The 23117-nt window shown below is 34.1% G+C and overlaps 1 protein-coding gene across 12 annotated transcripts in view; it reads left to right on the top strand.

Moving 5' to 3' along the window:
- Sntg1 (syntrophin gamma 1) overlaps window positions 1-23117 on the top strand; it is an 835631-nt gene that overhangs the window by 767088 nt on the left and 45426 nt on the right. For all 12 annotated transcript variants that reach the window (XM_021248956.2, XM_087185779.1, XM_087185795.1 and 9 more), the window contains one exon: window positions 2968-3060. In XM_021248956.2, coding sequence (XP_021104615.1) covers window positions 2968-3060 — 93 coding nt within the window. The remainder of the gene's footprint in view (window positions 1-2967; window positions 3061-23117) is intronic.

The following is a 23117-nucleotide window of genomic DNA, read 5'->3' as shown; positions in this document are numbered from 1 at the left end:
TGTTTTTTGGTTTTTTTTGTACCGGGGATCGAACTTGGGTCCTTGCACCTGAGAGGCAGGCGGCTGAACCATTGGGCTAAATCCCCGACCCTGAAGTGTTTCTATAAATATTTTGTCTAGCTACAGGCATTTAGCCACCATCAGAAAGGGCATTCTAAAAACTTTATGTTGTCAATGATTTATCTTCAAATATTTCATAATATATAAATATAAAATTCTTTTAAAATATAACTAAAAATTCTTTAAAAGTGTCTGTTTAAGCTTCCCTAAAAATAATAATTTTATCATCTTTTTCTCTTATAATTCAGTTACCTTTACATAAACAGAAATTAAACAGAAAATATTTCAATATTAACACATAGTGCACTTGTGATATATATTTATTAACATTATGTTATTGAATTAAACTTAAATAGGTCTCTAGAGTATATCTATTTTCATTTAAAGATTGTTGATATGCAATTTAAATAATATTGCTAAACTTAATACAAAGTAATCAATGCACTATACTAAATGTATTTTTACCTAGAACATTCTTTTGTTTCTGCTTTTTGCCTTTTGTTTTTTGTGAGACAAGATTTGACTATGTAGTTCAGTCTAGCCTTGAGCGCACTATGTAGCCCAGGCTGGCTTCGAACTCACAGCAAATCTTCCTACCTCAGGCTCCCAAGTACTGGGATTACAGGTACATGGTACCATCCCAGCTAGAATTTTTTTTTTTTAAAGACAATACTTGAAATTAGAAAACAAACCTAAATCAGGAGAAAATGATATAGTCTTAAGCATTTTTTAATACGGACACTTTTAATAAAGTACTAATGAATGGATACAGATATGCAAGATGTCCATGTATTAAGCAAATATAATTACATATAAAGTGCACTTTCGAAGCTCATTAAGCAGGACCTCTAATCTTTTGTGAAAAATTTTTCTTCATGGGTAATTTGGCCTGGTCTCAATTTTCTTTTCTAAAATTAGACTTAAAATATGAATATCACTTTTTGGTGAAGACAACTTGTAGTATTTAGCCATGATTACAGTCAAAATATGATTCATTTAATATATGTTATGTAAAATATTACAAAACAAATACTATATAAAAATTGTCATTTAAAATGTGAAATATGTAGCTCACTGTCTTACTGATCTTATATGTGAATTACATATATTTGCTACATTTCATATACAAGAAGTGAATTACAAATGAAATTATATTGTGAGACTTTACACAGCAAAACCTTGGCTTGAGAGTATAATTCTTTCCAGAAACATGCTTGTAATCCAAAGCACTTTTATATCAAAGCAAATTTCCCCATTAGAAATCATGGAACCTTGGACAATTATTTCCATAGAACAAAAAATTCACATAAAAATGATTATAATACTTTAATATAATACAAAATAAAAAATTCAAAATATAAAGAAAAACAAATTAATCTGTACTTACCTTTGCAAACATGGCTAGTGTGAGGGAGACAAAAGAGAGGAGAATAATTGTGTAAGACAGACTTCACTGTCACTATGAGAATCCCTGCTATCTATTGGATCAAGGGAATCTCTTCCTTTTTGTGCAACTTTAACAAAGAACCTATCCAGCAATACACTTTTAACTCCTTTTGAGGATTTCACAGAAATATGACAATGCAACGTTGTCAAACAAATTCATAGCTCACAGTGTTACAGTCTTACTGGGGTGGTGTTTTCTACCAAGTTTTGCACTGTTTTCCACATTTTCCTATTCTCATTTGCTGTGATTCCTCCACTTTTCTCTCCTCCTTCCTTGCAGACAAGATCTTTTCCACAGCCTCATATTATTGGGAGAGGATCACCTACAATCCTACAGCGAGAGAGAGAAAGAGAGACAGAGAGAGAGAGGGAAAGAGAGAGAGAGGGAGACAAAAAGAGACAGAGAGAAAGACAGGAGAGAGAGGAACCATTGATCACATGATGTTCAGCTTCATGAACTGCTGGTATAACAAGACATCACTCGTATATTAAGAATGTTTGCTTGTCTGTAGAACACTGGCAGAACAAGCTGCTTACAATGCAAGATTTTACTGCATAGTAAAATTGGAAGTTTCACTATAATTTGCAATTAAATGTAAATGAAGGCATCCTATGTGTACTATAATGCATCATGTTGCATATGAAACCCAAATTATTTCATATTTGATTTTATCTTATTTTTAAATTTTAGTGCTCATATTTGTTAATCTTAAGCGTTAATATAACTAGAACTACTATATAATCTGATTTCAATGTGAAAATCCGTTACTTGTATTTTTAATTAATTACCTTCTGTTGCATGGTTGAGGATAAAACCTGTTGGCAAGCACTGTACCACCATGCTACATCCCCAGGCCATACATATTGATTTTTAAAGAATCTGTATTTCAAACAAGTATAGGACAATGGTAAAATACCTTTGGATAATGGCTTATATAACATGGAAGAACAAATGCAGACTCTTAATTTCAAGATGTCTTTTGCCTTGGTTACAGACTCTATATAACTGTTCCTGCCAGTTCTTTATAATAATATCCATGAAACTGGTGTTCTGAAATTTTAATTTCATCTTAATAATTCATCCTAATTAATTTCATCTTTAATAATAATTCTACTTTGGCGTAATAAAAATGGGGTGATATTTTAGCCTTAGGATATAACAACTTAATATAATCTCACCTAAACATAAAAGTTTTGTAACAATTTATTGTCAATATAGCAAAGAAAGATAGTTGTGCACAATGTAAACAGATACTGAGGAATAGAAGTGGAAGTTTGACCCTGAGAATCTATTGTGAGATCAAAGAAACATTCTTAATTTGTTTTATTATAGTGAGAGGTTTATAGAACTACCTTCCTTTGTGCAATTATTTCTGGTATTAAATTAGACATTGTGTAAACTACGTAATATAGAAGCTGTCACATGCCCCTTAAACTAACAATGTCCTCTATTCTCTCTAGTGCAAGACATACGCCTGTGTACTAGAAAGTCATCTAATGGGCCTCACAATTGACTTTAGCACAGGATTTATCTGCTTTGATGCTGCAACAAAGGTAATGTGTTCAGGTTGGCTCTGCAAAATATGTTGCCAACATTCTCATTCAAGAACAAGTGAAATGCCTTCAAACTCCTTTCATCATTTAATTGCCTGTCATGTGTCAAACTTGAGATCTTTATTTGTTGGTCAAAGATAAATTATATTTTAGTCTGTTTATGGAAAATTTTGAATTATAATCATGCACTACAAAACATAACTTTGTTAATATAAATCTATATTAATTTATAAATACAAATATAGACAACAATGTGTATTTTGTTTGTATTTTTGCTTTCTCCCTCTTTTCATAAAGAAATGGCTTCATACTTGAGAGAACATTTTCATCCCTAAGGAACAAATTTTTTAAAGATTTCCTTAATGACTTTTTTTGTATCAATATCTACAAGGTGAAAATAAGGAAAATAAATTTTTATAAGTGGCAGCTTAGCACTATGTGTAGTATGGTAGAGTTTTGAGTCTTGAGGTTTCTAGCCAAGATGGACACCCATTGTAAACACTTGACTGAAGAAGGGCTTTGAGCAATCTGATGAGCTGGGTGAGATGCACAGGAATAATTAAAGGTGCCTCCTCAACGAGTCATACTTTAAAAACTAATCCAACATGGCGATTATAGAGTGACACAATAAAGCCAAAACATTATGCGTTACTTTGTTATGTAACCAGAATGATCTTAATGTTCTGCTGACCCACGCACAACTGCTACTCTGACTCCAATCACTGCTGCACAATCTGACTGTGGCTCTGGTCCCCAGGAAACACATGCCCTTCCTGTCCATTAGAATGTATCTCCCTAGATTCATTCTACTTCCTACTCTATCCAAGAATGGTGCAAAGTATCAACCAAAAGACTCCTTCTCACTGATTTCTGGATTAGTAAATAATCTTTTACTAGAAAACACACATTTTATCCAGAAGTTAAGGTTTGCACAGGATTCTTACAAGCACATACCAACAAAATAAAACAATGACACAGATGTGTGAGGAAGATGGTGTGCTTTGATCTTGGGAAGGATGACAATGTAGTGGTGGGGTACAGCAAGTCATAGCTAGGTAGAATGCCATGCGTGCTCACAGAACTTAGTAGACTTCATGACCAGCAATTGAGATTGTCATGCAACATTTAAATTATCTACAGACGGGCAGTGTTTCTTTTTATCAATCACATGAAATTAATTGCCACACTAATCCAGGTCAGATTTGGCCACCTAGTGTATGGACTTTGCCCAATGCCAAACAAACACTCCTATAAATTCCAGTGATCCTTTTGATCAATCTGCCATCAAATCAGGATAGGCTCATGAATATTAAATTAATTTAATCAATTAACTACTTTAATGATTTAAATATTCAGCTAACTAGGTAACTCATTTTAGAAATAAACAACAGATAAAGTCTGATTTTAAAAAGTAATATCACCAGTATTGTCGCCAAACTGTATTACATGAATGTGGGTCATAAATTAGTAAATGAGACAGAAACAAAAGTTATCTATCTGAACACATATTAAGTATCTGAATCTCTTCTGAATATATGTTTAAGGCTAGTAAAATCTAAATCCATTTTAGTGTCCTGGTCATTCTTTTTGTAATAGAAGAGAAAACCATGATGTTCACAATCTTTCCAATATAAGGGTGAAATTCTGCAAGGAGTAAACTGGGATTGAGTAATTAGTAAAGAGAATCAAAGAAAATTGGTATAATTTCATCCAGGGAATACCATTTAGTAGGGAATAAGAATTTGGTTATTGTAAGCCTAACATGAAGGAAATAACAAGGATTTCAGGAGTAGCAGCCACCATCCTTTCAATTTTTTTATTCTATTGGAAACATCAACCTTTAAGGCAATCTGAGGTTTGAGAAGGAAGAAAATCTACAAACATCATAATGAAGATGATATTATTCATTACCCAGACTGTGACACATGGAGAGTAAAAGTGAGAGGGATTGATAATCATGTTAAGATGGCAGGCATCAAATGAAAGAGTCTTGGGCAAACTGCTGAGCAAACTTCACTGCAAGAAGCTTGCCCCACTCAGTGGAATGTCTGGCAGTCACTTTTAAATACAAATGGGGTAGTTGTTACATACAAACTAAAATCTATCTTGCTCCAATATTTTATTAAAACAAGTAATACCAACTATTTTCTCTCCACTTGATATTCTTGTGGAAAGTGCCCTTAAGAAAATATAGTCAGAAGATTTTTTTAGTTACAGCAAGGTCATTGCAACAAATCTACTCATACTCTATTAGCTGAATGCATTTTATTCTGCACTACATCACAACCAAGTCTTCCAAACTTAAAGTCACTGAGGAGCAAACCAAATATCCTATGATGAAGAAAATTCCAAGCAAAGGGAGGATTCTGTTTTGAGTTATTAAATGAGTTCCAGATGAAGCAGACATTGTCTTGCTAATATCAGCAAAGGGGAGAATAGCTGCATCATTATTTTCTTTAAACTTTATTTTTCATTTTTATGAGAATTTTAAAGTAATGAGTAACAGATATAAGCAATAATGAGAAATAAAGCTAAAGAAGGGATTGGAGACTTTTATCATAGAGAGTGAGAGTCAAACTGATTTTAGATGGCAAAACAGTGCTAAAAATTTGGAGGTAGACTCTTATCTGGATATCAAGCTAATTCTTATTACTGGCCATCTGTGCTTGAAAGTTCTTCAAGAAAAGTACTTGAATTTTCCAGAGTACAACACATACTGAACAGCACACTATTTCATGTGGAGTGTTTTCATGATATCCCCTGAAGATTGATTCTACAATCATTGCAATGTAAATAGATGTTATACTACATTGTTTAAGAAACAATGACAAGAAAGAAAAGTCTGTACATGTTCAGTACAGATGTATTTTTTAAAGAATATTTTCCACCTATGGTTGATTAAGTCTACAGATATAGAACCCACAGATATGCGGTAGGGCGTAAGAGGGGCACAAGTGTATAATGTACAATTTACTGTTTACCTCGGTGTTACTGGATGATCCGTTCACAAAAGTTTATTGCCATACCTCAGTTTGCACTTTGGAATGTTCATCCTTACCAAAACAGTCTTTTCAGTGTTAGAAAAGGGTATCATTACTTCTATGTCAAAGTACAAATTTGTAATTCTTATATAATTTACATAACTAAAAGTATATATTAGTTGCCATTACATTCATTTACATTTTAATTACACTTTTTTCTCTACACAGTATAATTTTATTCTGTGAATAATAAAACAAAAATAAAAATTTGCCAAATAGGCATTGTAATATAAATGGCTTAAAAGTTCTATTCAGAATAATAATCTTTGGGAAATTTCAGTTTCTGTTTGTTGCTGGATACCAGTGAGCTAGTTCTGGTTTTATTGCACAATACTGGGCCAAAACAAATAATCATACTTAGTAAAATTTTAAAGAAAGTTTCCTGTGAAAGGGTAATGGATTATTATCACAGATAGATGACAAATAACTTTAATGAGACTATCAGCAGTTAATTCTGCTAAAGAATTTTAAAGAGAATGCAAAGGTTATTATCCCCCATTTTTGACATAGAATGTATACACTTTTTATTCATGTGATGAGTGTTTAAGCTTTTTCTCTTTCTGGTAAGGAAAGAGTGTGTCTAATATTGGTCATTCAGAGCTGAACACGGAACTTAATTATAGTACGATGTAATAAAACGTTATATGTTCCTTCATGTATCATGTCCAAGATTACTAACTTGGAATGACTGAGCTATTGGAATTGCATTACGTTTACTACTAAAAATTTCAGGTCTTCACTTGCAGTCATTACTCACAGGTGTATAAGATTTTGAAGGTGTATTTTGTACTGACTTCCCTTCTTGATCTTCTTGATTTCTTTTCCTTCCATCTACTTTTTAACCCATTTCAATTGATATTTTCTTTTTTCAGTTTTTATTTGTTATTAGTACATGTACATTACATAACAACACATGTATTAGTATGTTACATAACAATACATTTCTTTTGGGAACTTGGTACGTGTACATAACACATCTTAATTGTTTTCATCTCCTTCCTCCTCCCTCTGTCTCTTCAACACCTTCTTGTTTGAACAAAATGTAACACCCTACTTCCTATTATCTATTTTTTATTTTGTTCTTTATTTACAGTTTTGGTTTTTCAAGCTTAAAAACCATAAGGTATTTAAGCCTGTATGTCTGATTTCTGATAACTTATCATTATGGTCTCAAGGTGCATCCATTTTCCTGCAAATGACTCCAGTTTATTCTTTTTTAGGGTACATTGTGTTTAAATGCCACATTTTCTTTCTTCATCCCTCTGTTGATGGCTGTATAGATAATGTGATTTAGCTATTATGAATTGTGCTGCTATAAACATTAGTATTATTGTAATATGATGCCTTTAACTTTTTCAAGAAAAAGCAATAGAAGGGGAATATCTGGGTAAAATGGAATTTCTAGTTTTAATTTTTTGAGGAATCTCCATAATGATTTCCAGAGTGTTTGTAACAGTTTACATTCCAACCAAAAATGTACAAGAGTACCTTGACCCCTGCGGCCTTGCCAGCATTTGGTATAATTTGATTTCTTGATGAAAGCCATTCTTTCTGAAATGAGATGGAATCTTAGTGTTTTAATTTGTGTCTCTGGTGGCGCACAATGTTGAACCTATTTTCAAGAATCTATAGGCCATTCATACTTCTTCTTTTGAGAAATGTCCATTTATTTCAATTGTCCATCTTTTGATTGGCTCTTTTATTTGGGGGTCTAACTTTTTGAGTTATTTAGATATTGCAGATATTAGTCCTTTGTCTGAGGAATAGCTGTCCAAACTTTGCCCATTCTGTAGGTTGTCTCTGCACTCTGTAGTTTCCTTGGGTTTGAAGAAGCTTGTTAATTTGATATGATCTTTTCTGTTGGTGCTGGTACCATTTTTGTGTCATTGGAGTTCTGTTCAGAAAGTGCTTACTTATGCCTATGTCTTCAAGAGTTTTATCTATTTTATCTTCCAGCAATTAAGTGTTTCTGTTTTAACATTTAGATCTTTGATTCATTTTTATTTTAGTTTAGTACATGGTGAGATATATGAGTCTTGACACAGTTTTCTGCTTGTGATATTCACTTTTACCAGCATCGTATATTAAAGAGGCTATCTTTCCTCCAGTGTATGTTTTTGGCCCCTTTGTCAAAGGTCAGATAGCCAAATATGCTTGGGGTTGTTTCTCTATCCTCTCTGTTTCATTGACCCACACACTTGCTTTGTTGCTACTATGATGCTGTTTTTTACCACTGGAGCTTTGCAGTAGAACCTGAGGTCCAGGATTGTGATACACTCTGTTTTGCCCTTGTTGCTCAGAATTGCTTTTGCTATTCTATGCCTCTTCTTGTTCCAGATGAATTTTAGGATTATTTTCTCTAGTTTTGTGAAGAAAGCTATTGGTATTTTGATTGGGATTGCATAAATCTGCATAATAGTTTTGGACATGTGGTTATTTTTACTATATTGATTCTTCCTATTCAGGAACAGGGATATTGTTTCATTTTCTAGTGTCTTCTTCACTCTTCTTTTTCAGAGTACTGAATTCTTTTACTTCCTTGGCTATGTTAATTCCCAATTATTTAGTTTTTCTTAATGCTAATGTGCATAATACTGTTTTCCTAATTATTTTTTCAGTGAATTCATTATTGGTATACAAAAATGCTGCTGATTTTTGTGTGTTCATTTTGTATAGTGCCACATACTTGAATTAGGCTATTAATTCTATGAGTCTTTTGGTGGAATTTTTTGGATCTTCTATGTAGAGGATCATGTCATGAGTATACGTGCATTACTGCAATATGATGATTTTAACTTTTTTGGAAAGATATCCAGAACAGGTATAGCTGGTAAATTTCTATTTTTCATTTTTTAAAATTAACTTTAAGTTGTGACAGGAATGGTAAAATTATCCAGGAAAACATCCTTAAGGAAAAGATAGAACTTAGTAACAGAGGAGAGGAGAAATCATTCTTGTGATTAATTAAGAGCCAGATTATTAAGGAAGTTTCATTAAGGAATTTTGTGTTCTTCTTAAAAATAAAGGAACACCTAGAAGAGTTTCAAGCATACCAAGGTAACAAACCTAGTAATAAAGTATGTGATTATGATTAATAGAGCCTGGTCAAAACCCAAATTCTGAATTCCAACAATCCAGGAGGTGTCTCCCACTGTGAGGTTCCTAACCAGACCATTCTTATGGAAAAGAAAGTCAAAGGAAAATATTATTGCAAAATGGGGGAGGTAATCATAGTTTATCCACAAAAGTAAGTGCAAGATGCTCAATACAAATGAAAGTTAAATTTCAAGGAGAGACAAATAAATTGGGGCCACATGATAAGGGGCCAGTGCATGTTTGACCTAAATCTTATTTGTATTATGGAAAGACACTCTAAGGTACAGCTTGTGTGTGTCGACAATATGGAAGTAATGGACATTTATGCTTTCCTTTGATGATTTTAGAGGAATAACTTCCTAACCTCTTTAAACTATGAAATTTTATTAAAAAGTAAAAAAGCAAATTAAAAAGGGAACTTTTTAGTCTACACCAAACCAAGAAAAGCTGAGTTCTAATTTTTGAAATGAGGATGAAGGCATCCTGGACCTCACACCTGGAACTGCACAAGTGAGGCCTCCCACTTGCTCTTTATCATGGCGCAGCCTAGGAATCTGCTGAGGACTTGGAGGGCTGCATTGGCTGCAGCTGGAGTGCAAGGATTATTCATCTGTGTAAAAGTCCATTCTGAGGATGAGGACAACATAAATCCTCAGTCTTAAGCCTGTGTGCAAGTAAAAGTCATTATTTATTACATGATTTCTGTTTCCCTGGTGGCGTGTCTGAAACCACTGATTGCCCAAAATTATGATAGTTTTGTAGTTTTTCTTCTTTTATGTTTTAATTTTTAAAATTGAGAAATGCTAGGATAAAATACTTAAAATAGCTTCTTTATTGCAACATACATATGAATCAATACTGACACAGAAAATTAAAAATATTTTGAGGTTATGATTAGCTAACCCAACTATGAAGGTTATAAATAGGAAGTAAATAAAAGTAACATTCTTAGATATGCTAGAAGCTATTATAATGGTTATTACTAGTTTTCATTAAACATAAATTGAAAATATTATCTGAGGTAAATTTATAAAATCCATCCACAAGTATGATGACTTTCATTTTAGGAACTTGTGTGCAGTAAGAGACAAGGTAACCCTAAATGAAATCACCTTCTTCTAGTTTTCTCTATAAAATTGGAGGATTTAATCCTGTTACATAAAAAATATGCTTCAAAATTAAACTCAGTGTTCACAGATAGCATTTGTATTTCCTGAAATATCTTTATCTATATAGTGCTTTCAATTCTTTAAAATGACACTGAGTTTTATAGTGTTTCAAAGGTAAAATTTGAAAGTTAAAATGGCTTACATTTACAATTTTCATCACCAAGAATCTTCACTATGGCTTGGATGTTTTAAAGAGATCTGATCTCATATTTCTTCAAAAGTATATAACATTCATTTACATGGACACACACAATATTTGTTTTCGAATTTTTCTATAGAGTATACTATTATAATTTTAATACAAATTCTTCTCTCTCATAATAGAATTAAAAATTTATGCTTTTTATGCTGTATTATTTAGTAATCTTTCAAATATTTCACATCAAATGTAGTTATTAAGAATCTAATTTTAATGTATCAAAGTGAATACATTCTTCAAACATTTTCTATGCAACTAGAAATCCTAACAATGCATATGCTGTTATGTAGTTATAAAAATATTCACAATAAACTTTTGTAGTTTTAAAATAACATATTTTAATTTTTCCTCCCTAATTATGTAAACTACAGCTCAAAAAAATACATAAACAGCTATTTGTTGAAATTTTTATATTCTTTTTTAGTAAATCATTTCTTTTTTTGCTTTTAGGAGGATAAAGAACATTGTATTTATTGCAAAACAAACTCAGTCATTTAGGGAAACTATCCATCAGGTAATTTTGTTTTTAATCCTCAAGCACTTCAACATAGCCCTAAAGTAAATGTTCAAAACAGAAGTCTTAACCCAAATTTTTATGTAGGTTATTGTGTAAATATAACAAAAATTTCCTGCCTTTTTAATTCTCTCATGCAATGTATTCACATTATAAAGTAATGTGGAAATTAACACAAATTTTATTGCTTATGCTTGTAATTAAAACAATATAAAAACAAAATCAGGTAAGAATCAAAAGTCTTTTCTAATGTAACCTTTCCATATTTTTTACCATTGGATATTTTTTCTTCATTTTAAACTTTTAATCTAATTCCTTTTTATAACTTTTGATACATTTTTACATTTTCAGTGTTCATTTATTATTATAACTAAGAATATTGGATCTAAATTTTTTCTAATTGTATTTTTAGTTTGTCTTTTCTTGAAAAAACATTAAAATTTTTATTAATTCAACTATTAATCTCTGAAACTCACATATTAAATCAGAATAATAGTAGCTGTGTTGCTATCAATAGCATTGTACTAAAATTAAGAAAATGATTTTTTTTAAAAATTGGAAACTATAAAACATAGATTTTTCAAGCATTTAAGGTTTATTTCCATTCACCCATATTTTAATAGACTTTGTCTCCACCACAAACATGTCCTTTGAGCATGCCTAAGAATCCGTGTGGCTCTCCTTTATATATGTCTAGGAATCCATGTTACTCAGCTGTTACTATAACAAATACCCGAGACAATCAATTGAAACTGAGGAAAAGTTTTTCTTGACTCACAGGGTCAGAGATTTTAATCCATGCTTCATGGTCCCCATTACTTTGTGAAAAACTATGGTGAAAAGCTGTATGATAACCAGAGCAGGTAGCAGAGCAAGCTGTTCATTACCTGGAAGCTAAGCAGTGAAAAGAGAAAGATTGGGGCTAAAATTTCCTTTCATGGCCCTAAATCTGAGACCTAAGACCTCTAACCTTCAACTCAAGGGCTGTTGAAGAACACTTTTCCAAATTTTAGCAAATCTATTATTTTTTCCCCTGTCTGTTTTAAATTCCCCCGAATACATCATTAGGCTGCCTCTGTCTTCCCAAACTGAACATAGGCAAGACCTTTGAAAATCACAAAGCAATTATAAGCCTACTTACTTCATTTCTCTAAAATATACAGCTTTCTCACAGGGTTGTTACAAAATTTAAACAAGAAAGCATATGTGGTGTGTGTTGCACAGTAAATGGTACCTGAAAAGTCTGTACCAATGGATGGATGCTTTATTAACATCCTTCATTCACTGCTGAATATCTCTGGCCACAACAGAGCATGAGCACCAACCCACACCCTACCATTGTGTTGTCATTCTCAAGATGTCAAAGCAACAATTTGTCTTCCAGGACTCAAGATCAATTAGTGTGTTTATTGTCTGTTACATTATAGTCCTTGTAGGTTTCTGGCTTCGTAGTGGTATTTATACTTCTAGTGCCCAGTGGGAAAGACTAACTTTGAACAAGAAGTGATAGGTTTAATGTTTCTCAGCAAAGAGAGTTTAGGACAGCATGAACGTGCATAAACCAAGTTAAAGGGTCCTGGGTGATACTTGGATAAAATTACATTTCACCTGAGAATTTGTGGTCCTAAGTAACTATGTGGGCACATCATGGAAGAAGATTGAGCTGCATGTGTAAAGGACCTGAGGCATCAGAGTGCTGACAGATGAAGAGAAGAATTATGGGTATAGCCCAGGAAAGTATTCAGGCACCAGATGACAAGGAGCCTCAGATATTGTGTTGAAGATTTGGGTCATGTATCTATTAGCTGTGGCCACAAAAGTGCCACTCAATACATGATGGTAAAATATCAGTGCTTTACAACAGAACATCTCACGTGTCTGTTGGATTCAGATGATCTGTAGCTTGAATGGTTCATGTATGTGTTGAGAATGACACTGCTATGCTCCTTCTTTGTTCTTTTTGGAGGACCAGGAAATTAGCCCAAGCATGCTCTTTTCTTGCAGATCACAAAGGAGAAAGAGAAAAGCCCTTGATTGTGTGAACATGCATTAGGCTTTGTGATGGGAACAAGGGCAGAGTTTCACTGGTCAAAATGTCATGTGACTGGGGCCACAACCAAAAAGAGGCAGATCACCCATGTCCCAGGGAGAGAGAGCAATTCAGAGTTACTTTGCAACAGGTCTGAATACAAAGAGTGGTGACCATTGGGGCCAATGTGGCCACAGTTCTAGTCCACTGAAGATGGATAACAAATGTTATACAAATTGACATGATCTAGTTTAAAACCACTCTGGCAGCTTTGTGCGGAGGAATATTTCACTTGTAGCTTAGAAGTGGGGATGTGCAAATTCAGAGCAGTGAGGAATTGAGGAGCAATAGGGAAATTCAGTCAATGGGGCTATGATAAGAGGATTGGATTCAGTATAGCATTGAGTTTTCTGAACTGAACAACTCTGTGCAAAAGACATTCACTGGTTTTGTCTTAGTTCCATTTCTCATTGCTGAGACAAAATGCCTGACACTCAAAGTTAAAGGAGGAAAGGTTTATTTTGCTCACAGTTTGTAGAGCTATCAGTCCATAATCGGCTGGCTTAAAGGCAAGGTGGATGACAGACGGGCATCGCAGAAGAGAAAGAGTTCCCGTCATGCAGAAGGTAGCAAAAGCAAGAAAAGGGATCAACCACAGCTCTTTGCATCTCTTATATCTTTTCCAGAGTGCTTGGAGTGGGTAGTACTCACATCCTTAATCCTAATGCTCTTTTTTAAATTTTAAAACATTTATTCATAATTAAAGTTTTACCCACTAGGAAACCTCAGGCTTAGTTGCTTCATGAGTGAAACTCTTTTTTTTTAATTTATATATTTATTGGTACATTTTAGGTATACAATACATTTACATTTATCATTGGGTGCTTGTACCTGAACATGATGGATCTTGGTTCTTATTTTTTTCCCCATTACCTGTGTGCCCTTCACCCCCTCCACCCCTCCCTATTTACATAGACTTTGTTTCCATTTTTTTTTCTTTTCTCATAATTTTTCCTTTCCCTTCGTTCCTTTCCCCTTCCCCTCCCACCACCCCTACCCCTTTGGACGTTTTCCTATTTTCAAATTATCAATTATTAGTTTTAATCATTTTCATCCTTATTTACACTTTCAGTTTCTCACACTAGAGAAACTATTCGGTATTTACACCTGTGTGTCCTATTTATTTCACTTAAGAGGATGGCCTCAATGTGCATCCATTTAGCTATAAATGACTCTAGTTTCTCACTCTTTATGGCTGAGTAGTGCTCAATCCTAATGTTCTTAAGCCTAGCATTGAACCATGAATGCATCTCAGCATCACACACTCTGGATCCATCCACCTCTGAAAAAGTCCCACCTCTGACCACACGAGGCTTTGGGGGAACATCTAGATGCAAGCCATAACATTCTGGCCCCCTGCCCCCACAGGCTTATGCTCATCCCTTTATGCAAAAAACATTTAGCCCGTCTCTAATAGTTGTCAAAGTCCTAACAGTTTCAGCATTGCTGAAAAGTCCAAGTATAAAGTTTCCTCTGAGATTTAAGGCAAACTCTTAGTTGCAAGCCCCTGTACAAATGAAAAGAATGTTAAACACTTCCAACATTCAATGGTACAAGATAAACATTACCATTCCAATATGTACAAACAGGGAGATACAAATGAATGGGATCAAAGCAAGTCCAAAACCCAGCAGGGCAAAAATTAAATCCTGTAATTCCTTGGTCCAGCATCCAAGGCAATCTGTGGCAAGGTGTGAACTCCAGAGGGCTTCGTTAGCTCCACCCCTATGACACTTCTGGTGGGTGTAGCTCCCATGCTTTTTTTCTGTGGTTGGTTTTGTTCATTCCTCACAGCTTTCCTTGGTTAATCCATATCCTTGGCTTCTCCAAACTTCTGGACTCTCCACTGCATCTTTGACTTCACTCTCACAGCTTTCCACCCTGCCCTCTCAGGGACACACTGCCTAGTCTCCCAGAGCTTTTTCTGAAATCTGAGTGGAAGGAATCTGGAATCTGAGTCAAGAATCTTCCTGACTCCACAGCTCTTGCATTCTGCATATACCTAAAACCAGCATCATGTGGATGATGCCAGCGTCTGCTGCCAGCTGGATCAGTAGCCAGACTTCCTTCCCTCTTACCTATAGGGTTCCAGTGCCCATGAACTAAATCCCAAGGAACAAATTCCTGAGGCCACTGCCATTTTGGAACATGGTGTTTCAGGACTCTCTTCTCAAAGCAAAGTCACTTTTGCAATTTTGAGGTCACAAAGAGAGGAGATCTGCTGCTTCCTGTGATGCCCTCAGGCCATTTTTTCTATTTTCCTGTTCCTTCTCAGCAATCAAGATCTCCTCTGCTCTATCTTTGCAGTCCACAGCTTTACTGAGGCTTCCTTTCTGGCCAAACTCACAACATTTTAAATCATTCTGCTGGCCTCTTTGCTCTTGATTCTCAACATAAATCTGGCTAAAAGCCCCTAAGAGAAGCCATACCAACACTTCAACATTAGACTACCTTGAAATTTCTTCTACAAGATTAACTAGTCTGTTGCCCTTTATCTTATCTCAGGCAAAGTCTCTGTACATGAGCAAAATGAAGATAAACTTTCTTCCAAGGAATAACACACATTGTCTAGAGACCAACAGCCAAGGCAGTCCTTCCCAACAGAAACCTTCTGACCCTGGTCTTTACTGGCAGGACTTCATCACCCTTCTGGTGTCCTATGCTTTGACTAGAGTCTCTCATTATGTACTGCCTAAAGTGTTCCAGCTCTGCTTTTTTTAGCAGGCACCTCCAAACCTTTCCAAACTCTTCCCAAAGGCTCCTGAACCACATGGTCAGGTATAATCACGGCAATGACACCACTTCGCTGGTACCAAATTATGTCTTAGTTACTTTTCTCATTCCAGAGACAAAGTAACTGGACTCAAAAAGTTAAAGGAGGAAAGATGTATTTGGCTCACAATTTGTAGAGGTTTCAGTCCATAATTGGCTGGCTCCAAGGCAGGATGGATGGCGGATAGTTTACAATATATCTATTTATTCTCATGAAAGTAACTGTGTAGAGGTCAGTGAATGCTGTATATCCTTGGAAAAATGAGTTTACCTTATTTTTCCTGTGATACAAAATACTTGCTGTAGATCTTCTATTAGTTAGACTGACTTTTCTGAGTTTCTTGAAACAACATACTCTATCTTAGTGTGATACACAATAGGATATAGATATTAGAGACAGACAAGTCATATTATCAACATAAAACACTGAAATATAGTTCTTCCTGCTTCTCTCTGTACTATACGTTGCTGAATAATTGTCTGTACTCAAGTCAGGATAAGTTCTAGCCCAGGAGAATTCTTGGTTTCTAATAAAAACTGATTTCTGGTAGGCAAGTTTGTTCTGTTTTAACAAGGGCAACTGATACATGATATTACCCCAGATTATTTTCATAAATTTAATTTAGGCTGGAGCTGGGACCTTTCATATGAAATATATGTGACATCAATCCATTCAAGTATTGCACTTAAACATTCCTTCATTGTGAAATTCAAACTCATCTTCAGTGGCTTATAAAACTGCATGGCATGTTGCACTAAATCAAGATGATTCAACACAGAAAGAATGAACATGCATTCCAAGATAATTCACTATATGTTGCTAATTTAAGGAACACAGTTTTCTGAATACCTTTTATCTTGGAGTCAACTATAAACTATCAATTTATAGAAATATAAATTTTGAATTTTTAAATTATCCCCAGAGGGAAAAAAGAATACATGATTGATTCACATCAGCAAAATTAAAATTTAGTAACAATATTAGTAAATATGAAGAATACTGTTATATCAAAAATAAAGATACGCAGATACTTGTATATTGACTTTACATTTATTTAATAAGGTATCTAACCTGTCAGAATCAGTCCGCAGATGATACATTATCTATCTACTTAATATAGCTATCTCAACAAACTCAATTTGTTTGCAGTCTCCAGAATCCTGACCATCCATTGAAGTAACAACTGTGTGTTCAAGTTTTAAAAAGAAATAACTAGAAGAGTAGATTCCTACAGTGACTTTATAATATGAATTATAACTTGCACTGAATATTATGTTAAAAAAAGCAACAGTAGTGCATAAAACAACACCCATCACAAAAAATGCTTCCTGTGGATTAAATGTGTCTCTTCATGATTCATATACTGGGAGCTGGGGAGGCAATTCCATGATAGACCACCTGCTTGGTTTGTATTGGAGATATTTATTGTTATCATTTGTTTTTTTTAATTTTTAATTAATGCAACTTTAATTTCTGATCATATATTATTAGTGAATTTAATTTTGAGTAATGTGGATCTGAGGAGCCCTTCATGCTACACAAAAGTTAATTTGTTCAATAACTTGAGTCCCTTTGTGGTAGCCAGTTTTGCCCTGCTTTCTCTCCGCTGGTCATAATGACCAGCTTTGCAAATCTGTCTTACAAGGGCAGGTTTTCTTCCTTTTTCCTTCCCACTAAAGTACTCTAAATCATAGGCATTTTCAAATATTTAGCCAGTTCTAACAAATGGCCTTACTCAAATTAATAGCTTATGAGATTTTTTAAATTTATACAGCAAAAAGTTTAAAATAGCATCAGCAGCATTATTATGATGAAGAAAAGATGACTCAGAGCACACTGTTTCAATAAATCAGTAAATTGCTTTCCTGGCCTTAGTGTCTTGTTCTAAATGGTATTCTGAGTGTCTTCTTTATTTTAAGAAAGAAATCACACATTTGTTATTAAAGTTCATTTATAGACATGCTCGATGAATGGGTTTCTGATGTGTAGTTAAGGAAATAATTGTAGAAAATCACAGAGGCAATTTAAATTAGAAGAAATATGAATCATAGAGAATCACAGGATAGGATTTGATTCCTACTTATTAGCTGTGAAATATTATGAGTGTGTACGATGTTGGCTTAATTGTATCATCTAGAAAATGGCAATAACTTTGGTTATTGCAAATCTTTTACATGGATTAGAAATATATACCAAGGGCCTCAAATGGTGTTATTCGCATTCCAGTAAATAACAAAGATTATGTTCCACTGAAGGGAAAAACAAAAAATGGGCTTTCAGAATTCCTCTCAGGCCTTAAATGAAGTATTTATAAGTTTTTCATGATCTATGCTCACATTCAACCACTTAATGATTCAGTGCCAGAATTCTGATTATGTGCCTCATTTTCTTAATAAGGAATATTCTTCTTAAGAACATTTCAGTTTCAATTTGATGTGGTTTAACCATTAGTTGTAGTTGTATTGAAAAAGAGATGGCTATTCTGATTTAGAATGATAATGTTAAATTACAAACTCCAAGGCTGACCATTGAATTCAGTGTTCTTTGGTGTTAATCTATTTACATGTATTGTTTACAATAAAACTTATCTATTATAGATACTAACTCACAGGCAAATAATTCTTACACAAAACTTAATTTTCTTATCTATTATTTAATTATGAGACTACTTTGGTCAATAACCTTTTATTTTATGTTTCTATAACTTGCATTCTCCACTGGTAATCTTCAATAACTCTTTTATAAATACAATATTGAAAGTTCTGGGATTCATAGTGTAATTCTTTCTTTATCTTTTCTTGAAGATTTAAGGCACATAAAGCATACCTCTAAATGCCATACAAATTATTTATCTATCACTTCATATAATTACTCAAAGAATAGTCTAAATTAAATGTTTTATGCTGTCAAAACCAACAAGCTTTAATAAGTCAATAAAGCATTTGGATACATTAGCACTTTTCATAAATTTATTAGATATTTTACTCTAAAGAATGTATTTTGTCATTTTCAAAATATATTCCATGGGGGAAATGTCTAGTTAATAATAAATGAATCTCTGTCATAAAAATTGTCTCAGATTCCATTGTGCTATGGAAGATCACCAAATATCCTGACCACATCTTAGTTCCTTTCTTTGTAGAAGCAAGCAGGAAGAATGGTCCATGAAAAGACTGAGGAATGAGAGTCTGGTTTACAATTTCTTATTATTAAACTTTTAGATTAATGCTAGATTTTGAAAATGCTCAGGAATTTCATCATACATTACTATTAGTTTTGGCTTTTTGATTTTTCTTTTTTCTCCCTCCCTCCTTTTAGATTGACTATCTGTCAAGTTTTACAAATTAAGATCAAGAGAGTTAACAGGAATTGTTCAATCTGAAATCAGGGCCCATAGTCCAAGTTCTGTAGAGAATACTAGTGGGCTTGTACAACCCAGGAGTTGCTATTTTATACCATAGCCCATTCTGAAGAGGGACATTTCACAAAATTTTACATATTCTCATTTTACTTTTTTTTCTCACTTTTCCCAGTTGCTTGCCACCTGTAACATGACGATCACACAATGAGAGATAAGGAAAGAAACTTTTTTTTGCTTTTTGTTGAAGTTTATCTTCTTTAAATCTATTTCTTTCACAAAAGTTAGATTCTTTGTGTGCCTGCTGCATCCCAAGTACTCTGTTAAGACTCACGAATGCATCAAGGTGTCAGTCAGGCCAGCCTGGAGCTCTCCGCACAGGGGAGGGACACAGAATGTAAAGTCCCCAGGTTAGCTCTGGGGCTGTGAAGGAAATGAGCAAGCTATAGAGGGATAGAGAATTTATGAAAATCTCCGTATGTACAAGTTTCCGGTCTATAATGGTCACGTTCATTGTAGGGAGCTGGTACATGCACATAGCTCCTCTCAATTCCTTTTTGTCACCCTTTATCTCCATCCTCCATTTTTGTCATCATCACATTCACTTATTTATAAGGTCCTTATAAATTATCATATGTACAGATTAACAATCAGGCCAAAAACATATCAAACATATAAGATAATGATACTACTTCCCCCCTGCCCCCACATCTTCACCAGCATCTGTTATTGGTTAATTTCTTAATGATAACCATCCTTTCTGGAATGAGATAGGATTTCAGTATTGTTTAAATTTAGATTTCTCAAATGGACAATGATATTGAACATTTGTTGTGCATTTATTGGCTACTTGTACTTCTTTGTCTGACACATTATTCATTTCAGATGTTCGTTTTTTATTGGTACTTGATATTGGAGGGGTCTAATTTTTTGTGCTCTTTATATATGCTAGATACTAGTCCTTTTTCTGAGGAGTAGCTGGCAAAAATTTTTCTCATTCTGTAAGTTTTGTCTTTAATCTATTGGTGGTTTCATTTGTTGTGAAAAAGCTTTTTTATTTATTTATATTATTAATTTTATTGGTACCTTTTAGGTATATAATATAATGACATTCATCATGGGAAATTTGCACATTTACATACTCTGTCTTGATTCTTCTTTTTTTCCCTGTTCCCCTGCCCTCCTTCAACCCCTCCATCTCTCCCTATTTACAAAGACTTTGTTTCCTTTTTTTCATTTTCTCATATTAATTCCATTCCCTTCTTTCCTTTCCCCTACCCAACCCACTTCCCCTTTTCCCCTTTTCTTCCTATTTCATATTATCTATCATATCTTTTAGTCCTTATTTACACTTTCAGTTTCTCACATCAGAGGAACTATTTGGTATTTACACATATGTGTCCTATTTATTTCACTTAAAAATATTGCTGCAATGTGCATCCATTTAGCTATAAATGTCACTATTTTCTCATTTTTTATGGCTGATTAGTACTCCATTTTATAGAAAAATGACCTTTTCTTTATACAGTCTCCAGTTCATGGGCAATTGGGCTGCTTCCAAGTTTTAGCTATTATAAATTGTGCTGCTATGAACATGGGTGCACATATATCACTGTGGTATGATTCTGTTAATTCTTTTGGGAAGATACCCAGCAGAAGAATAGCTGGATCAAATGGGACTTCCAGTCCTAGTTCTTTGAGCTATCTCCATACTGATTTCCACAGTGGTTGCACCAGTCTACACTCCCACCAGCAGTGGAGCAGGGTTTCTCTTTCCCCACAGCACAGCCAGCATTTGCTATTGTTTGATTTCATGATAGCAGCCATTCTTTCAGGGGTAAGATGGAATCTTAGAGTTGTTTTCATTTGCATCTCTCAAATTACCAGTGATGTTGAACATTTATTTTTTCATGTTTATTTGTTATTTCTTCTTCTTTGTCTGAGAAATGTCTGTTCATTTCAGATGCCCATTTTTGGATTGGATCTTTAAATGTGGATGGTCTGATTTTTTAAATTTCTTTATATATTCTAGATAGTAGACCTTTGTCTGATGAACAGCTGCTGAAAATTTTCCCACATTGTGGGTTGTCTCTTCACAATGTTGGTGGTTTCTCTTCTGCGCAGAAGGTTTTAGTAAGAAGAGATCCTACTTGTTGATTGTGCTAGTTCACATGTGACTGAGGTTTGTTTATAATATCTTTTCCTATGCCAATGTCTACCAGAGTTCTTCTCATCTCTCTTCCACCCAGTTTAGTGTTTCTGTTCTGATATTTAGATCTTTAATCCATTTCTCTTTTAGTTTAGTGCATGGTGAGAGATATAGGTCTACTTTTAATCTTTGGTAAGTTGAAACCCAGGAGCAGGGGATGTCTTTCCATTTTCTGATATCATCTTCAAACTCTCTTTTCAGAGTGCTATAGTTTTAGGAGTAGAGGTCTTTGACTTTTTTGTTAGGTTGATTCCTAGGTATTTCAATTTTTTGGATGCTATTGTGAAAGGAATTGTTTGCCCCATTTCTTTTTCAGTGAATCTGTGGTTTGTGTACAGGAAAGCCACTGATTTTTGTGTGCTAATTTTGTATCCAGCTACTTTACTGAATTTGATAATTAAGTCTAGAAGAATTATGGTGGAGTTCTTGGAGTATTCTGTGTAAAGGATCGTGTCTTCTACAAATAATGAAAATTTGACTTCTTCATTTCCTATCTTTATTTCTTTTATTTCTTTTTCTTGTCTAATTGCCATGGCTAATGTTTCCAAAGTATATTGAACAGGAGTGTTGATAGTGGACGTCCTTGTCTTGTTCCTGATTTTTGTGTGAAGGATTTCAGTTTTTGACCATTTAGTATGATATTGGCTATTGGTTTTTCATAGATGGCTTTTATCATATTGAGATAGAGACCCTCTATTCCAATTTTTATAGGGATTTTTATCATGAATGCATGTTGGATTTTGTCAAAGGCTTTTTCTGCATCTATTGAGATGATCATATGGTTTTTGTCCTTGGCTATATTAATATAGTGTATTTCACTGATTGATTTGCATATGTTGAAACATCTCTGTTTCCCTGGGATGAATTCCACTTGATCAGGGTGTATGATCTTCTTGATGATCTGCATTCTGTTTGCCAGGATCTTATTAAGGATTTTTGCATCTATGTTCATTAATAAGATTGCCCTATAATTCTCTTTTTTGGTTGAGTCTTTCTCTGCTTTGGGGATCAAGGTGATGCTTGGTTCTAGGAATGAATTTAGAAGTACTGCCTCCCTTTAAATTTCATTGAAGTGTTTAAACATTAGCGGCAATAGTTCCGCTTTAAATGTTTTGTAGAATTCAGCAGTGAAGCCATCAGGGCCTGGGCTTTTCTTAGTTGGTAAATTTTTAATTCCATTTTCAAGTTCATTGGTTGATATTGGGTTGTATAGAATTTTTAGGTCTTCTTCATTCAACTTTGGTAATTCATACATATCTAGGAATCTGTCCATTTAGTATGTGTTTCCCATCTTATTGGCATATAGGTTCTTGAAGCAGGTATTGATGATCCTCTGGATTTCTGCTGAGTCCTTTGTAATTTCATTCTTTTCATTCCTAATTGGATGGATTTGGGCCTTTTCTTTCCTTTTTTTGTTAAGGTTGGCTAAGGGTGTGTCAATTTTGTTTATTCTTTCAAAGAAGCAACTCTTGGCTTCATTGATTTTTTTTTTTTGTATTATTGTCTTAGTCTCCAGGGCATTTATTTCTGCTCTGATCTTTATAATTTCCTCCCTTATATGAGCTTTGAATTTGTCTTGCTCTTCTTTTACTAGAAGCTTGAGGTTAAG

Source organism: Heterocephalus glaber, unplaced genomic scaffold (assembly GCF_053883595.1).
Source record: "Heterocephalus glaber isolate CG9 unplaced genomic scaffold, H.glaber_assembly_v1.0 deba00000281, whole genome shotgun sequence".
NCBI classification, from domain to species: Eukaryota; Metazoa; Chordata; class Mammalia; order Rodentia; family Bathyergidae; genus Heterocephalus; species Heterocephalus glaber.
This window is presented reverse-complemented; position numbering and strand designations above follow the sequence as displayed.